The 18,067-nt window shown below is 44.7% G+C and overlaps 1 protein-coding gene across 2 annotated transcripts in view; it reads right to left on the reverse strand.

Annotated features, from left to right (window-relative positions):
- Positions 1–18,067, reverse strand: part of MTHFS (methenyltetrahydrofolate synthetase) — a 45,487-nt gene that overhangs the window by 20,131 nt on the left and 7,289 nt on the right. The window contains exon 3 of one of the 2 annotated variants that reach the window (XM_058156490.1): positions 1,786–4,298. The exons of the other annotated variant lie outside the window; for it this stretch is intronic. Coding sequence (XP_058012473.1) covers positions 4,063–4,298 — 236 coding nt within the window. The 3' untranslated portion in view covers positions 1,786–4,062. Of the gene's footprint in view, positions 1–1,785; positions 4,299–18,067 lie in introns of those variants that run through there. 2 annotated transcript variants of the gene reach the window in all.

Below are 18,067 nucleotides of genomic sequence, written 5' to 3' on the forward strand. Positions count from 1 at the left end.
GAGACTATGGTGGGGGAACTGGACTTCTAGTTGGCTCCAGAATTGAATGGTGGGCTTTCAGTTAAGATCTTTGTGTTTAAGGTTGCCGACCCCTGGTTTAGCCATTCATAGAAATCCAGAAGTTGCCCATATAAGCTGAGTTTGCACAATACACTAATCATAGGCTATATACGTAGCACCAGAGGTCTGACCCAAGCGTTGGATTCGGACATTGCGCTAACCATACTTAGCTAATATATGGTGTGAACTCATCCAGTTCAGGTTGTCACTAAATCATAAATAAAGAAAACCTAGGTTAACGTCAACATGTAATATCTTTTTTTTTTTATTCAAAAAGTTTTTATTAGTCAAAAAAAAGGTTTATACAAATACATATCAGGTATGGTAAATTTTCATTTTTCTTATCTAAAATAAGAATTTTACTCAAATTTTTTAACACATACAACAGCCATATGGCAAGCAGGTAACACGAAGTAGCTAAGTTTACAAATTTTAAATACGTAATAAAGAAGGGTCAAGAATAAACAGAATATCGTACTAAAGAGAATAAGGAAAACCAACACAATCCCAAATATCTTTATCACTTCCTAGTTTTGGATCTCAGAACTCTGGGTTCAGCCTGACCCAACTCCAGGGCCGCAACAGCGGCAGCCGCGTCCGCCCATGATCTATAACCTCCCTTCTTCAATTCCTGGGTCATCTGATTCCAGGAGGGCTTTGTGTTCCTCCACATAGGCCGTAGCCTCCATAATTGTACTGATTTTTTCGTAATGCCCTCCCGGAAAATCATCAATCCTCTGGCATCAGCCATCTGAAGCCCACTCCTTCTGGTACAATTTGCTTGACAAAAATAATATTTCTTTCTTTTTCACGTACCTGTCTCGGAATCTGCCTCAGAATGGCTATCTCCCTGCCCCTGTAAATCAGTGCCCCACTCCTATGTTTTCTAAGAATTTCATCTCAAGTCTCTCTTCTCACAAATTTTACATGAACCTCTCTGGGAACTGCATGCGTGCGTGCATATTGCGAATTAACTCTATAAACTCGATCCACATCCCAATTCATGAAATCAACACCTCTCCCAAGAAATTCTCCCAACAATTTAGTCACAACATCTCTCAAGTCTTCTTGGTCCACTTCTTCCAAATTTTGTAACCTAAGGAAATAAGACATTTTATCCATCTGTAGTCCATGCACAGCATTGCCTGTCGCCTCCTCTCTTTCTGCACTGCCCGCATCTCACCCTCCAAACCTTCCACTTTCTGCTTGTTTTCTGCTGAAACTTGTTGAGTATCCTTTAAATCCTTTTGGATAGTCACAATTTCTGCTCTTATTTCATCCAATTTCTTGTCCATATTAGATAACTTTTCCAAAATTCTCCATCTCTCCAGCAGTTGGTCTCTGACCTTTTGCCATTAAGGAAAAAAAATACAAAATCCTCAGGCAGGCACAGTATCCTTGTAATTTCCTCCGGATCCACCAGGGGCACTCACAGGAGCAACGAGTCCAGAGTACAGTTAGTCAACCAGGAAGTCAAGGGAAGTGATGTCATCAAAATTCTCATAGTGAAGGCGGAAGCTGGACGCCACCACTGTTCCCCAGAAGGAGGGGGCCTCAAACCTTCCCTCCTAAATTTCTCCATCACCTCTTCTCCAGAGCTCCACAAAACCGTAATCTTCTTATTTTAAGTTCTCCTCTCTCCAGAATAACTCGTGCTCCTTCCAACCGCAGGGGAAAAAACCCCGCACTCCGGAGCACTCCACCACGCCACCGATATTCCTTCCCTTCTCCTCCTCAATTCTTCTCCGTTCCCTGTTCACCACCAGGCTGCTGCAGTTATAAATCCAATGCCCCGGTGTCACCGGGCACAGCGGCCCAGGCGACGACCAAAATAATGGCCGCGGCCTGTGGCCTCCAAACCCCGCCAAGCCTAGGACGCGCCAGCATCGGTCCCCACAGTCCTGTATGTCGGCTGGGAGACCCCTGGCGAGCCGTCCGTGCGGCAGGTGTCCTTTTCGGAACACCTGGCCCCTGAGGGCCTCGGCGGCGGCCGGATTCGGGCACTGGAGGCAGGAGAAGCCTTCCAGACGTCCGTTGCCGCTGGACACCGGAAGTCGTCCTCTAACATGTAATATCTTGAAGATAAGACCATTGTAAGACTTCCTTTCCTGTTTCTTGTATTCAACTTCTAGAACAGGGATCTTCAAACTTAGCATTTTTAAGACTTGTGGATTTCAACTCCCAGAATTCCTCAGGCAGTTTAACCAGTCCGCAAGTGTTAAAATTCCTAAGTTTGGAGATTCCTGCTCTAGAAGAGTGGCCCAAAATATCTGTAAAGGTAAAAGTTCCCCTCACACATATGTGCTAGTCGTTCCTGACTCTAGGGGGCTTTGCTATCTCCGTTTCAAAGCCAAAGAGCCAGCATTGTCCGAAGACGTCTCCGTGGTCATGTGGCCAGCATGACTAAACACCAAAGGTGCACGGAACGCTGTTACCTTCCCACCAAAGGTGGTCCCTATTTTTCTACTTGCATTTTTTACCTGCTTTCGAACTGCTAGGTTGGCAGAAGCTGGGACAAGTAATGGGAGGGCACCCCCTTACACAGCACTAGGGATTCGAACCACTGAACTGCCGACCTTTCAATCGACAAGCTCAGCATCTTAGCCGCTGAGCTACCACATCCCTTAAATATGTGTAGGAAGGCACTATTCAGGTGAGAAAGTCATATTCTCTTAATCCCGCTGGCTAATATTTCAGGAAGGGATTTTGGCAGGGGAGGGGCAGCCTTCATTAATCTGGGCACCTCCAAATATGTGGATCTTGGACTTCCAGCTTTTTCAGCAATGGCCATGCTTACTGGAGAATTCCAGAAGTCCATACATCTGGAGGATAAACCCATTGGGGATAACTGAAGCCATCTTGCTCAACGAATTTCTAAAATAGCACCTTCACAATGTCTATAGAATATTACTCTTTTTCTCCATAAAAACCTCTTAGTATTCTTGCTGGTGGTTCACTCACCATCTGGATCATGTATTTCTCATGAGTCTCCCTCAAAAGAAACTCTACCCAAATCACACCAATTGTTTAGAAAACATAAATAGGCAATCCACACGTGTGTTATGTGCATCATCTAGAGCAGTTTTTTTGCCGCCGCGGGCCAAAAGTGGGGGGATCGTGGGAGGGATCGCATGTGCACACACCCATAATTCAATGCCCCCCTGCATGCGCGGACGCCCCCTCCCCCCCGCACATGCAGGCACAACCCCCTTGTGCCCCATTTTGGGCCTTTTTCCAGACTTCTGGTAGGCCCGTTTTTTGCCCTCTTCAGGTTCCATTGGCTTTCTTGAAGCCTGGGGAGGGCGAAAATTGCCTCCCCCAACACCTCCCAGAAGCCCTCTGGAAGCCGAAAACGCCCTCCCAGAGCCTTTATTCACCTGGCATCCAAAAAGGGCTGTGTGGAGACTCCTGGGAGGGGAGGGGCAGTGTGGGTGGGCCTGCCAAAAATTAGCTGGCCGGCACATGCACACTGGAGCTGAGCCAGGGCAACGGCTCAAGTGCCCGCAAATATGGCTCCATGTGCTATCTGTGGCATGCATGCCATAGGTTTCGCCATCCTGGATCTAGAGACATGATTTGTTGCATCTTTATAGGCAGAAGAAACTGGTAGCTGTAACCATCCTCAACACAGCTACAGAGTTGAGATAACAAAGATATTGGCAGAAGTTCATCATAGAACCTCCCCATCGTCAGTGGCTCAGACTGCTAATGCAGTCTGTTATTAACACAGCTGCCTGCAATTACTGCAGGTTCTAGTCCCACCAGGCCCAAGGTTGACTCAGCCTTCCATCCTTTATAAGGTAGGTAAAATGAGGACCCAGATTGTTGGGGGCAATAAGTTGACTTTGTATATAAATATACAAATAGGATGAAGACGATTGCTAACATAGTGTAAGCCGCCCTGAGTCTTCGGAGAAGGGCGGGAAATAAATGCAAATAAAAAAAAATAGGTGTGAATGAAGCAGTCCAGAAATTCCATGAAAAGCAATGATCGGTCACTCATCAAAGTTCTTGTTTGGAGTCTTCGAAAAGGATTTCATCCACTCTCATATCCGTTTCAGACACAGGGACCCTAGGGCATACCTGTTCTTGGAAAGCTAAGGCAATTGTGTACGGTTTTCCTTTCGGATGCTGCAGGCAACGTTGGAGGTAGGTATCATAATACCCTTTTCCTCTTCCCAGCCTGTTCCCCGATTTGTCAAAACCAAGTCCCGGCATCAGGATGAGATCCAGACCACCTGTGGAATAGAAAGGAAATATCTTCGGGTGAAAGGACATCAAACTACCACATTTTTCAGAGTATAAGACGCATCGGAGTATAAGATGCACCTTAGTTTTTGGGGAGGAAAATAAGAAAAAAGCTGATTGGCAGGTGGATCGGCCTCCCGGAATGTCCCCAATCAGCTTTTCCCAGAGGTGAATTTTAGCAACAGGTTCCTTGGTTATGAGCTCTGCGCCTTGCTTTTTTTTTGCTCTTTTTCCTGCCTCTGAAACTTCTGAAACTCTGTTTCAAAAAAAAGTTTTTTCTGCTTCTGAAAGCCTCCGAAACAACTTCAGAAAAAAACCTCCGTTTGAGAAGCTGGGCAGGGGTACATTCGGAGTATAAGCTGCAACCAGATTTTCACCCTCTTTTTTGGGGGAAAAAGGTGCTTCTTATACTCTGAAAAATTCGGTAACTTTTCATTTTTCAATTTCATTTTCTTCCTGATCTGTCCAAGAATTGAGGTGGATGGGTGTGTTTTCCTCCAGTTCAAAAAGCTGGTTAAGTTGGATTTCCAGCTCATGGCAATGCAACCTGTCAGAGACTGGGGGTGGGGGCTGTGTTTGATAATAAGGGAAGATGTAAAAGCTGCAGTGGTGGGGTGGAAGATAATGTAAAATAAGTGATACCTGGTCTGGGGAGAGGCAGAGAGAGAGAGACAGGGGGAGAGAAAGAAAGAGAGACAGACAGACAGCAAGAGATAGAGAGACAGAGAGTGTGTTGTTTCAGGGTATCTACGCAATCGCTAGCCTTACTTTATTGATGTTCACCTTAGCCTAAATCATCCAGAAATCTTCTTTTATTTTTATTTATTTTATTTTATTTATTTATTTTGTCAAACACAACAATATATATAAGTATAAGCATGAAATAACCGTACAAATTGAATACAACCAAAGGGAACATTAGGACAGGAATGGTAGGCACGCTGGTGCTCTTATGCACGCCCCTTACAGACCTCTTAGGAATGGGGTGAGGTCAATAGTAGATAGTCTTTGATTAAAGCTTTGAGGATTTTGGGAAGAGACCACAGAGTCAGGTAGTGCATTCCAGGCATTAACAACTCTGTTACTGAAGTCATATTTTCTACAATCAAGATTGGAGCGGTTCACTTTTAAGTTTAAATCTATTGTGTGCTCGTGTATTGTTGTGGTTGAAGCTGAAGTAGTCTTCAACAGGAAGGACATTGTAGCAGATGATTTTATGATTTATGATTTTATGAGTTATACTCAGGTCATATACTCAGGTAAGGAAAAGACAAATAAATTAGGCCCGTCATTGTTCCATCTATAAAAGTATTTTAGAATGCCATGGATCACAATTTGGACCAATCATTCTCTCTCACCGACTTACAGGGGCATGACGGAAATTTGTGCGGATGAGTCTGTGTGTTTGTGCCTTTGAGTTAGTGCAGATTCCTTGCAGCTACCTGGACCAGTCCTTGCAGGTTCCTTGATGAGATTTCAGATGTGGTTTGCCATTGATTGCCTCCTCCCTAGAGCTGAGCCCAAGGTCACACAGGTGACTTTGTAGCCAAAGCAGGACTAGAACTCACAGTCGCCCGTTTCTAGCCCAGTGCCTTAGCCCACTGCACCAAATGGGATCTCATGGGTGTAGTAACTGCTTCTCTATCCTTATCATTTAAAAGTATTTAATGCATTTCCTCCTGGGGAGGAAAACTATGGCAAATCTAGACAGCATCCTAAAAGGCAGAGACACCACCCTGCCATCAAAAGTGCGTATAGTCAAGGCTCTGGTGTTCCCATTTGCAATGTATGGCTGTGAAAATTGGACCATAAGGAAGGCTGAGTGCCAAAGAATTGAAACCTTTGAACTCTGGTGCTGGAGAAGACTCCTGAGAGTCCCTTGGACTGCAAGGTGATCAAACTGGTCAGTCCTAGAGGAGGTCAACTCTGGCTGCTCTTTAGAAGGAAACTCAAATACTTTGGCCACCTGATGAGAAGGTAGGACTCCCTGGAGAAGAGCCTAATGCTGGAACGATTGAGGGCAAAAGAAGAAGGGGAAGACAGAGAATGAGGTGGCTGGATGGAGTCACTGAAGCAGCAGGCGTAAGCTTAAATGGACTCCTTCGGATGGTAGAGGACAGGAAGGCCTGGAGGAACATTGTCCATGGGGCCATGATGTGTCAGACATGACTTCACGACTAACAACAACAACAACAAACACATTTCTTATTACCCTAATCATTCCAATGTCTTGGAGCAGCACACCCATGTATTAAACAGCCCCCTTGAGAATAGAAAGGAGAATTATAGTAAGACGGGGGGGGGGGGGGGGGGGATGTTCAGTGTATTTGAGAACGCTTTGCTAAAAAGCTTCTGTCCATAAAGCAAGATTGAACAGGCATTAGAAAAACTCCTAAGCAATTTTCTCTGGCAAGATCTTCTACAAAAGGAACTGGAGCCGTGAAAAGCTCCTTTTCTTTCTGACGCTTGCTTTTATTGTATTAAAACTCACATACCAAAGATTATTAAGGCAACTGGCTAAATATATACAGACGTATTTGTATAGGAGGCATGCTGATAACTGCAATAAAGAAACACCAACAGATTATTATTATTATTTTTTTAAAAAGGCACATAAACAACTAAACATTCCTGGCAGACTTGCATATAGTAACAGCTAAATATCGCCGTAAAGCTATTTTTCCCCCCACGTTTTGCTCTAATTTCTTTTTTGTCTTTTGATTTTTGCACCCCGCTGCACAAAGAAGATGTCCCTCTTGTTTTCACTTTTTAAAAAAATTCCGTCTAAATAAGTTTCTCTAATGCCGAAGGTTTTTTAAAGGGGAGAAGTTGGCTAAGTGAGGATAGCTCCAACAGCAAGCCATTTATCTACCCCTCCAAGTTTTTTCACGGTAATAATTCCACAGTTGATCTATTGCGTGTTCCATAAGATAAAATCTCAGTTTGTGCACTTAATATATATTTGTTTTTTTCCTGGGGGTGGGGGGTGGGAGGTAGGGTTGGCAAAGGAAAAGGAAACAGCTACAATTACTGAAGCATTTGTTTTGGATGTCAGATAAAAATGGAATGAACATTTAATTGCAGATCAACCCCTGGTTGAAAAACATCAAGCTCTCAGCATGGATCTGTCAATATTATCAAGAGCCTTCTGGATGGAACCCTGAAATTGCAATTTAAACTGGTGGATATTTTTTTTCCAGCTCGCAGAAGTAGTTTCTTCTTCCTGCTTTCACACTTGAAAGTAGATAGCTTGTTAAAATATTGTTTTTGTATGTAGTTAGTGATGAAGAGGCCAGAGAACATACCGTATAGCAATAGCACTTAGACTTATATACCACTTTTACAGTGCTTTACAGCTCTCTCTAAGCAGTTTACAGAGTCAGCCAATTGCCCCCAACAATTTGGATCCTCATTTTATCCACCTTGGAAGGATGGAAGGCTGAGTCAACCTTGAGCTGGTGCAAATAGAACTGCTAGCAGTCAGCAGAATTAGTCTGCAGTACCGCATTCTAACCATGTGCCGCCATGGCCTTTCCTTCCTTCCTTCCTTCCTTCCTTCCTTCTTCCCTTCCCTTCCCTCCTTCCCACTTTAGCAATAGACTTATATACCGCTTCACAGTGCTTTACAGCCCTCTCTAAGCGGTTTACAGAGTCAGGTCAGCCTCTTGCCCCCAACAATCTAGGTCCGCATTTTACCCACCTCAGAAGGATGAAAGGCTGAGTCAACCTTGAGCCTGGTGAGATTCGAACTGCCAAACTGCAGACAGCCGGCAGTCAGCAGAAGTAGCTGCACTCTAACCACTGCGCCACCGCAGCTGATATGTAAAAGTTTATCTCCAATAATCTGCAGATTCTTGGTTTCTACTTCCCTCCACTTAATACTAATGGGGGAAAAAATTAAAGAGGGTGGTGCCTTCAATGGAAGAGGAATTTTAGGCAGCCGAGAAAAGTTCACAGTGTTGGAGAGATAACCAGGCTGAGCCCAAGAGTGGGGGTCAAACACGTCGTAAGTCTTGAGTCCCTTTGAGCCAGCGGTGAAATCTACTTACCTTCACTACCGGTTCAGGAACGGGAGCATGCGGGAGCGCGAGGGCACTATGCGCACGCATGGCTCTTCTGCACATATGCAGAAAAAAAACCAGGACATAATGACCAGGGGGATTTCACCGCTACTTCGCACCCAAGAGATCTAAGTCCAACCCATCTTGAATTCAGTTGACTCTTATCTACCATCAGTTTGCTTTTGACCATCAGTAGTTCAGATTCTTGTAGAGAGTGTTAGCACACAATAAACCTATATTCACTGGTGGCCCAGTAGTTAGAATGCAACTTTGCAGGCTGATTCTGCCGACCGCCAGGAGTTTGATTCTGACTGGCTCAAAATGAGGACCTAGATTGTTGGGGACAATATGCTGACACTTGTTGTGCCTCGTCCGCTTTCCCCGCAGCCGGGGCCTTCTTATCTGCTTCCGAACGCTGAGGAATGTCCTAGCATGCCTCCCGGCCCCAGCCCTGGCTCCATGCCCAGACAGGCTGAGGAAGAAGAAGCGCCTCCAGCCCCCAGCCCTGGCTCCATGCCCAGGCAAACGGAGCAACTAGACCCCTACCCCTCCCCCACAGCATCTGAGCTTGAGGAAGGTCAATTACCAACAGCTGCAGACTGGAGTGACCCTCGCTTCAGGAGAATTGATAAGCGGCGTCAACAGAAGGAAGGGAGGGGCAGGCCGGGATAAGTGCTGAGTCATGGAGCCACACCCCATGGCCTATATAAAGGATCTGCTTTCTGGCATTCTCTGAGTCAGGCAAAGTCTACCTTATCTTGCTGAAATCACTTTCTGGTCTCCTGCCTGCCTTGAGAACTTTGCTAGGACTTTGGCAGAGCTGCAGAGGCACGCCTGATTCGGATTTCCCTGACCCGGCCATCAGCGGAGGAGTGGGACACGACAACACTGTAAACCACTCTGTAAAGCACTATGGAGCGGTATGTAAGTCTAAGTTCTATTGCTACTGCTCTTCCTTTGAATTGCCTGTTGTGGACCGCCAGCTGCCAGCGGAGCTGGTGGCCGACTCAGACAGTGAGGCAGTTGGGGAGGAAGATGGGCCAGTCCTGGAGTCCGGGGAAGGCTCTAATGAGTGCTCTGCACCGGAGGCAGAGATGGGGCCAGGGCCATCCAACAGTTATCAACTGCCTTCGGAATCAGATATCAGTGGGGCAGAAGAACAGCTGGAGCCTGTTCCCGATGTGTGCATGCACAGAGCTGCCAGGACAAGGGAACAGCTAAGGAACAAGGGCCGACTCGGGAGTAAAGACACAGGTGGACGGTGAATGGCCCCTCCCATAGGGAATAAAGAGGAGTGAAGGGAAGTGGGGGGGGGGTTGCAGGAGACAATTAGTTCAATTCATTGGGGTGAAGATCTGTTCCTGACTTCTTGCCAAGTAATTGCTGCTGCTACAGCGTGGCGTTTGGAAGATATCAGCCTGGCAGCTCTCTAAGCCTGATAAAGGTCTGTAGTTGTAAAATCTCATGAAAGACTGTTGGCCGGGGACTTTGCTGGAGAGGAATTTCCCTTCAACTTAAATAAAAGAGGTTTTATCGGGACGGTTTTATCGTCGGCCTCATGCTCTCAGGAAGCCTAGGTCAGAACACTGCCTGGACTCCTGATTTCCAACAGTTATACTAAGCGTTGCCACTAGATCAAGGTCCCTCCAGCACTTTCAATAAGGAAGGTCAACGCGCCCAACCGGGTGAAATTTCAAAGAAATTCTCTAGCTTCCCGAGAATAAGGTAGGAAGCCGGAACCATCTTTCATGGGAAGAGGAAACTTGGAATAAATTCAGGAGTGATGTTTCTGCCATCCTGCCCTCAAACCTCGAAGGGACGGCCTTTCGCCACTCTTCCCATCTGCTTTCAGAATGGATGCAGTTGTCTCTGCCAGGAAGAGCGAAGGAACGGGCTGGCATTCTGAACCTCTGCTGCGATTTTTAAAGGCAACTATATGTAGGTCTGGTTTTTTTTTTTTCCCCTGACTACGGAGGAGGATTTGCCAAGGGGACATTTGAAACAAATGAGGCAGCACGAGTTAGAGCAGCCCATTGGAACAAAACTTATCATCTTGCTTGGTGGTTTTTTTTAAAAAAAAAAATGTTTGCAGCAGAGGAGCAAGAAAACAGAAAAAGTCCAACCGAGATGGCCGTCAGGGAAGTAGAAATGCAAGCTGAATGGATCAAAAATAAAACGGAACTTAGGAAAAGATCGGGGGCCATCTGGTCTGAAGAAGATGAGGGAGAAGAAGGCTCACCTGAGCGTTTTGGGAGGGAGGGAGGGAGGGAGCGGACTCACAGGAAAAGGGCTGAATATTTTCTTTCCTAAAAGAAGTACTGGAAGAATTTTGCTATTTTCTTGCGTTTTTAAATTAAAAGCAGTATTGGCAGAATTTGCTATTTGTGTGTGTGTGTGTGTGTGTGTTTTTAAAAATCTGGATTAAAGTTATTTTAATCTGAGTTAAAGAAAAACAATATTTAAAAAAAAAAAAAAAGCGGTTCGAATCCCTAGTGCTGCCATGTAACAGGGTGAGCTCCCGTTCCTTGTCCCAACTTCTGCCAACCTAGCAGTTCAAAAGCACGTAAAAAATGCAAGTAGAAAAAATAGGGACCACCTTTGGTGGGAAGGGAACAGCGTTCCGTGCGCCTTTGGCGTTGAGTCATGCCAGCCACATGACCACGGAGACGTCTTCGGACAGCTTTGAAACGGAGATGAGCACCGCCCCCTAGAGTCAGGAACGACTAGCACATATGTGCAAGGAGAACCTTTACCTTTACCTTTTTAAAGTTATTTTAGAAATACACTGCGTTTGTTGTGGTTTTTTCTACTTCAGAATGGCAAGAATTGATTATGTTTGTTTACTTATCATCCAATCTTGCAATTTGGTTTGGATGTTTCAAATAAAACAACAAAGCACGAATTGAAAATAAATATGGAGTAATCTTTATAAAAAGAGGAAAACTGAAATATCAGTAAAAGCAAAAGTGGTCTCGGCAGTAGCATCCCTTAACGTTTAGTACGATCCAGATTCCTGTGGATTTCAGTGGTTTCCCTACAGGTATCCTTTTTTTTTTTTTTTGCTTTTTCATTCAAAACGAGAATATATACTTTCTCCCAAGTATGCTCAAGACTGCAAAAATTAAAGGAACTCTTTAAATATTGGAATAGAAATGTATTTATTTAATACAGCCAGGTCTGTGGAAGCACAGTGGTTAGAATGCAGTATTGTAGGCTGACTCTGCCCACTGCCAGGAGTTTGATCCTGACCGGCTCAAAATTGACTCAGCCTTCCATCCTTCCGAGATCGATAAAATGAGGAGCCAGAATGTTGGGGGCAATATGCTGACTCTGTAAACCACTTAGAGAGGGCTATGAAGCAGTATATAAATCTAAGTGCCATTACTATTGAATGCAGGTGCAAAGATGGAATTGATAGCAAATTTCTACTGCATGCCTATTCAACCACGGTAAGTAATTCATACCACAGCTTGGTGCGAGTGATTAAAACTCTGAAAAATTATGGTTGTACCTGAATGGCTTCTTTTAATGCTCGCATTGATGAGAAGTGGTCCCTGGATGTGTTTTCCATCAACTCAGCACATGATTTGACACCATCATAAAGAGGAGCCAGCAGGGGGCATAAGTTTTTTTTAAAAAAAACCACATCTCTTTCCTTATTACGCAATCTTTTTAGCTTAATATCTCCAGCTTGGAACTAAATTGCTTCCTCTCACTTAATTATTTCTCTTTCTGGATAGGAGCTGCAATTTATTTGTATATTGGTTATCAATGCACTTGGATGAGTACTCTATATGTAATTACCGTCAGGGCGTTTTCATAGCTGCTGCCAGAGCTGTTCTGTTGAATTGATTAAAACAAAAAAGTGAAATGAATTATTTGTAAGAAAAAGGAGAACAGCCAATCCACTCCTCCTTTGACTATTAGGGACTAAGCATTCCAAAATGTTGGGTGCTGGTCTTTTATGTAACAGAGGCATTTGACTATTCAATTCAGAGATCTGACTTGAAGGCCATTTGACTGAATCCACAAATTAAGTCAGGTTTCCAAATCGAAGCAGCAAAGCATTGGAACTATTGAATCAAATAAGGGTTGGACGGGGCCAGCCAGGAATGGGATTTGGGGGGTTCTCCGAACTGCATAGAATCTTAGGTAGAGGTTCGCCTGAACCCCTGCGAAAACCCCAGCAGCCGACCCCTGTCTAAATTAAAATTCAAGTCCAAATCTAGATTCATTGATTTAAATCAGATCGTGTTTGGTTTACATACCCCTAGCATACAATTTATATTTTAGGCCAAGCTGCATACTACTGTAAGCCACCATGGGTGACTGTATCCAAGTGTGTAGCTTATTTATTTATTTATTTATTTATTTATTTATTTATTTATTTATTTAATCGCATTTTTATACCGCCCTATCTCCCAAGGGACTCAGGGCAGTTTACAGCCTAATAAAACATACATATAAATACAAAATAAAACACCAATTTAAAAAACTTATTAAATAAGGCCGAATATTAAAACTACAATAAGATAATAAAACCCCGTTAAAACAAATTTAAAATTTACAATTCTAGTCCAGTCCTGCGCAGATAAATAGATGTGTCTTAAGCTCGCGGCGGAAGGTTCGAAGGTCAGGAAGTTGGCGAAGTCCTGGGGGAAGTTCGTTCCAGAGGGTGGGAGCCCCCACAGAAAAGGCCCTTCCCCTGGGTATCGCCAGCCGGCACTGCCTGGCTGACGGCACCCTGAGGAGTCCCTCCCTGTGAGAGCGTACGGGTCGGTGGGAGGCAATCGGTGGCAGCAGACGGTCCCGTAAGCTTCTTCTAGGGGTGTGTAGAACTAAGGGTGACATGATAGAAGTGTTCCGATATCTAAGGGGCTGCCACAAAGAAGAGAGGGTCTACCTCTTCTCCAAAATACCTGAAGGCAGAACAAGAAGCAATGGATGGAAACTAATCCTAGAACTAAGGATAGATTTCCTAACTGTGTGAACAATTAATCAGTAGAACAGCTTGCCTACGGAAATTGTGGGTGCCCCATCACTGGAGGCTTTTAAGAAGATACTGTTGACAGCTATTTGTCTGACATGGTATAGGGCAATGATGGCGAACCTATGGCACATGTGCCACAGGTGGCACGCGTATTCATATCAGTGGGTATGCGAGCGGCGCGCCACCTGATTTTCGGGCCTTCTGGGCCCACCAGAAGTAGGTAAAAAGGCTGTTTCCTGCCTCTGGAGGGCCTCGGGGTTGGGGGTGGGGAAGGCCCATTTTCTGCTGTCCTCAGCCTCCAGTTCCTCTCTAGGAATCTGTGAAACGGCCTCCCCACGCCCAGAGGCCAGAAACGGCCCATTTGCCAACTTCCGGTGGGACGTTTCTGGCCTCCGGAGGATGGGGAAGACTGTTTTCACCCTCCCCAGACTCCTAGAAAGGCTCTGGGGCCAGATGAGAGAAAAAAACGGGCCTACCGGGTCATTGCGTGCCGGGAGCGGAGAGGGGGGTCATGCACACAGGGAAATAGCGAATAGAATTATGGGTGTGGGCACGCGCATGTGACCCCCCGCCCCCCCTCATGGCACGCGATGGCAAAAAAGTTAGCCATCACTGGTATAGGGTGTCCTACATGAGCAGGGGATTGGACTAGAAGACCTTCAAGGTTCCTTCCAACTCCATTATTCTTAGTTTCTTGTTGGTCATCGATTAGGGAGTGATATATCTCAAGTCCAGGAAAGGCTTAACAATGTAACACAGGATGGAATTTTTGTAATGGAGATAAGCCATTGGAGCGAATTTTCAGAAACTGGATGGCTTAGAAAAATCCTGGAGCTTAAAAAGGGAATACTGTAGATCTGTTGCTCCAGACATGTCTGTCCAGCTCTGAAGCAAACTATTTCTGCCTCTCTATGTGAGGATATGCTATATCAATAGATTTAAACTAGATTTATCCATGAGATTCCGTAATTTTAATAGCATGGAATAAACTTCCCCATTATTATAGTTTTTTCCCCCCTTTTGGCCCCAAAGCACAGCTATTAGTTTTAGAAAACTGCAAGTTATTCTCAAACAGCAAAATTGTTGTGTTGTTGAGCTGTTGGCCTGGCTTTGCAAAGGAACACTCTCGTTAGCCTGCAAATAACGTGACAGACACACAGTGCAGTTACTATTAAGGAAAACTCCGCTGGGTTTAGTGGAGCTTATTCCCAGGTAATTATGCATGGTGGCGTCGCATTCTGATTAAACTGCGTTTTGCACAGAAGCTCCTCCACTGAGCTCCAACCTACTTTCAGCTACAAAGAGTATAAATAGATAATAACTGATCAAGGGGATAGCCTTATTTGATGAGTTTCTGTAATGAGGGCTGAGGAATGCTCCTGCATATATTTTTTTCCACCAACCGATTCTCCCTCGGTTTGGTGAAGCCATTTATTTTCAAAATGTCTTTTTATGATGTCATTTATTTTCAAAAATGTCTTTTACCCCATGGCTTAAGTACGGGGTTGGAAGCGCACCAGGAGTGAAATGTAAAATTTGTTACTACCGGTTCTATGGCCGTGGCTTGGTGGGGGTGGGGGTAATGTGACTGAGTGGGCGTGGCCAACTTTTTTTTTTAAAACTTTTACTTTTAAAAGCATTTTTTCTACAACCTCTTTGGCCGAGAAGGAAGGAAGGAAGGAAAGAAGGAAGGAGGAAGGAAGGAAGGAAGGAAGGAAGGAAGGAAGGAAGGAAGGAAGGAAGGAAGGAAGGAAGGAAGGAAGGAAGGAAGGAAGGAAGGAAGGAAGATAGCAACAGTACTTAGACTTATATACCATTTGACAGTGTAAAACTAAGTGGTTTACAGAGTCAGCCAATTGCCCCCAACAATCTGGGTCCTCATTTTACCCACCTCAGAAGAATAGAAGGCTGAGTCAATCTTGGTAAGGATCGAACTGCTGAATTGTTGGCAGCCAGCAGTCAGCAGAAGTAGCTTGCAATACTGCATTCTAACCACTGTGCCACCGTGGTTCTTGGATACTGGGTAGCTGGCATGTATTTATGATGGATGCAGAGTCCCCATGTCATGTGATCCCCTTTTGCGGCCTTCTGACCAGCAAGGACAATGGGGAAGCAAGTTTCACTTAACAGCCGTGTTGCTAACTTAACGATTGCAGTGCTTCACTTAACAACCGTGGCAAGAAAGGTTGTGGGGTAAAACTCACTGAACAACTAGCAGCAGAAATTTTAGGCTCAATTATGATTGTCAGTCAGGGACTGCCTTTATTGGTGACTTTCCCTTCTCTCTAGAGAAATTTGAAGAAATTCTGCAGTCATTTTGGTGGAGGTGTTCAAAAAAGGCCATTTGTATCCAGCTCTGGTTATGACTTTTTTTTTAATCAAGTAAAAGCAAAAACCTCTGCCTGTCCCTTCAGGAATAATACCAGTTATGTGACATGGTACATAAGGAGCAGCTGTCCAAAGCAAAAATATAATTACCAAGACAAACTAGATTTAAATGGAGTCCTCTGTTTAATAAACATGGGAACAAACACAGCTTTAAGTAAACACCTCTCTGATTATTTTGGAAAAGGAATTTGGAGCAAACAAAACCAGACAAAACACACAATCCCTGCTCAGCTGTCCCAGGTTTGCAAATCATAAAGCACAGCTTCCACTCGAATTTGTCTCATGTATTCAAGGGGACGCGGTGGCTCAGCGGCTAAGACGCTGAGCTTGTTGATTGACAGGTCGGCAGTTCAGCGGTTTGAATCCCTGGTGCCGCATAACGGGGTGAGCTCCCGTTACTTGTCCCAGCTTCTGCCAACCTAGCAGTTCGAAAACAGGTAAAAAATGCAAGTAGAAAAATAGGGACCACCTTTGGTGGGAAGGTAACAGCGTTCCATGCGCCTTTGGCGTTGAGTCATGCCGCCCACATGACCACGAAGACGTCTTTGGACAGCGCTGGGTCTTTGGCTTTGAAACAGAGATGAGCACCGCCCCCTAGAGTCAGGAACGACTAACATATATATGCAAGGGGAACCTTTACCTTTTTATTCTGTATTTCAAACCTCTCATTCAGATAGATGTTTAAGAACTAGTTTGGTGTTGCGGTTTAAGGCATCAGGCTAGAAACTGGGAGGTTGTGAGTTCTAGTTCTGCCTTAGCTACAAAGTCAGCTGGGTGATTTTGGGCCAGTCACTTTCTCTCAGCCCTAGGAAAGGAGACAATGGCAAACTACTGCTGAAAAACCATGCCACGAAAACTGAAGGGAGACTTGTCCAGGCAGTGCTCAAGAATTGGACAAGACTGAACAGAAGAAAAAAAAGAAAGCCATAAGTCAAAATGTTTCTACAGACAGATGTTTATTCCAGAACATCAGGCAAGCTTACTCTGTAACTTATAACAGATTTACCCTGTGGTAAAATGGGTGGCCGGTGCATTTTATAAATGAATGAATGAATGAATCTTATTGGATGCCCATCTTAGTTAAGGTAGTTCCTGCCTTTAAGCTTTCAGTACCTGTCCAAGGACAAACCCAAGCTTCAGTAGACATAGAGCCATGGTGGCACAGTAGTTAGAATGCAGTACTGCAGGCTCCTTCTGCTGGCTGCCGACTGCCTGCAATTTGGCAGTTTGAATCTCACCAGGCTCAAGGTTGACTCATCCCTCCATCTTCCTGAGGTGGGTAAAATGAGGACCCAGATTGTTTGGGGCAAGATACTGAATCTGTAAACTGCTTAGAGAGTGCTGTAAAGCACTGTGAAGCAGTATATAAGTCTAAATGCTATGCTATGCTGTAAGTGCCTTTACTGACTGGCCTGCAATATCAATAACAGCAAAGTTTTGTTCAGTTAAGAAGGCAAGATGGGATAAAAACACAATATATTAATGGAATGGAATGGAATGGAATGGAATGGAATGGAATGGAATGGAATGGAATGGAATGGAATGGAATGGAAGAATAGAATAGAACAGAACAGAACAGAACAGAATATTATTTGCTGGTCAAGTGTGATTGGACACACAAGGAATTTGTCTCCAGTGCTTAAGCTCTCATTATACATACAAACAATAAAATAATGTAACCATAAATTACCATTAGGAGAAGGTAATATTGAAAGATATTTAGTTGCATGGGAGGTGTTTTTTTTTTTCTTAAAATGTGAGATAGCCCCTTCTCCAGCTTGCTTTTCAAGACTGGAGATAAATTCTTCTATAGGGAGAAAGGTTGTATCCTACCTAGGCAGGGATGTGAAGGGTGGGGGGAGAGAGAGAGAGAGAGAGAGAGAATGTCATTCTGGCTCATTTCTTAATGCATTCTACCCCGCCATCTGCTGGTCATAGGATGCATTTACTCAACTGTTTCTGTAAGGCAGCGGTTCTCAACCTGTGGGTCGGGACTCCGTTGGGGGTCGAATGACAATTTGCCAGGGGTCGCCTAAGACCATCGGAAATATGGGAAGTATACTTGTGAGTCGAAGAATCGCGCTCCAATAGTTGACTCCACAAGCCAGCTGCAGGCTCTTCAAATCACTAGCCGAATTCGGCTTCAGGCGCGATGAATTAGGGGCCGGATAGCTCAAGCTGGTAATAGCCTGTTATTAAGAACACCGAAGCCTGCAATTATTGCAGGTTCGAGCCCGGCCCAAGGTTGACTCAGCCTTCCATCCTTTATAAGGTAGGTAAAATGAGGACCCAGATTGTTGGGGGGGCAATAAGTTGACTT

Source organism: Ahaetulla prasina, chromosome 13, assembly GCF_028640845.1.
Source record: "Ahaetulla prasina isolate Xishuangbanna chromosome 13, ASM2864084v1, whole genome shotgun sequence".
In the NCBI taxonomy this organism is placed as follows: domain Eukaryota; kingdom Metazoa; phylum Chordata; class Lepidosauria; order Squamata; family Colubridae; genus Ahaetulla; species Ahaetulla prasina.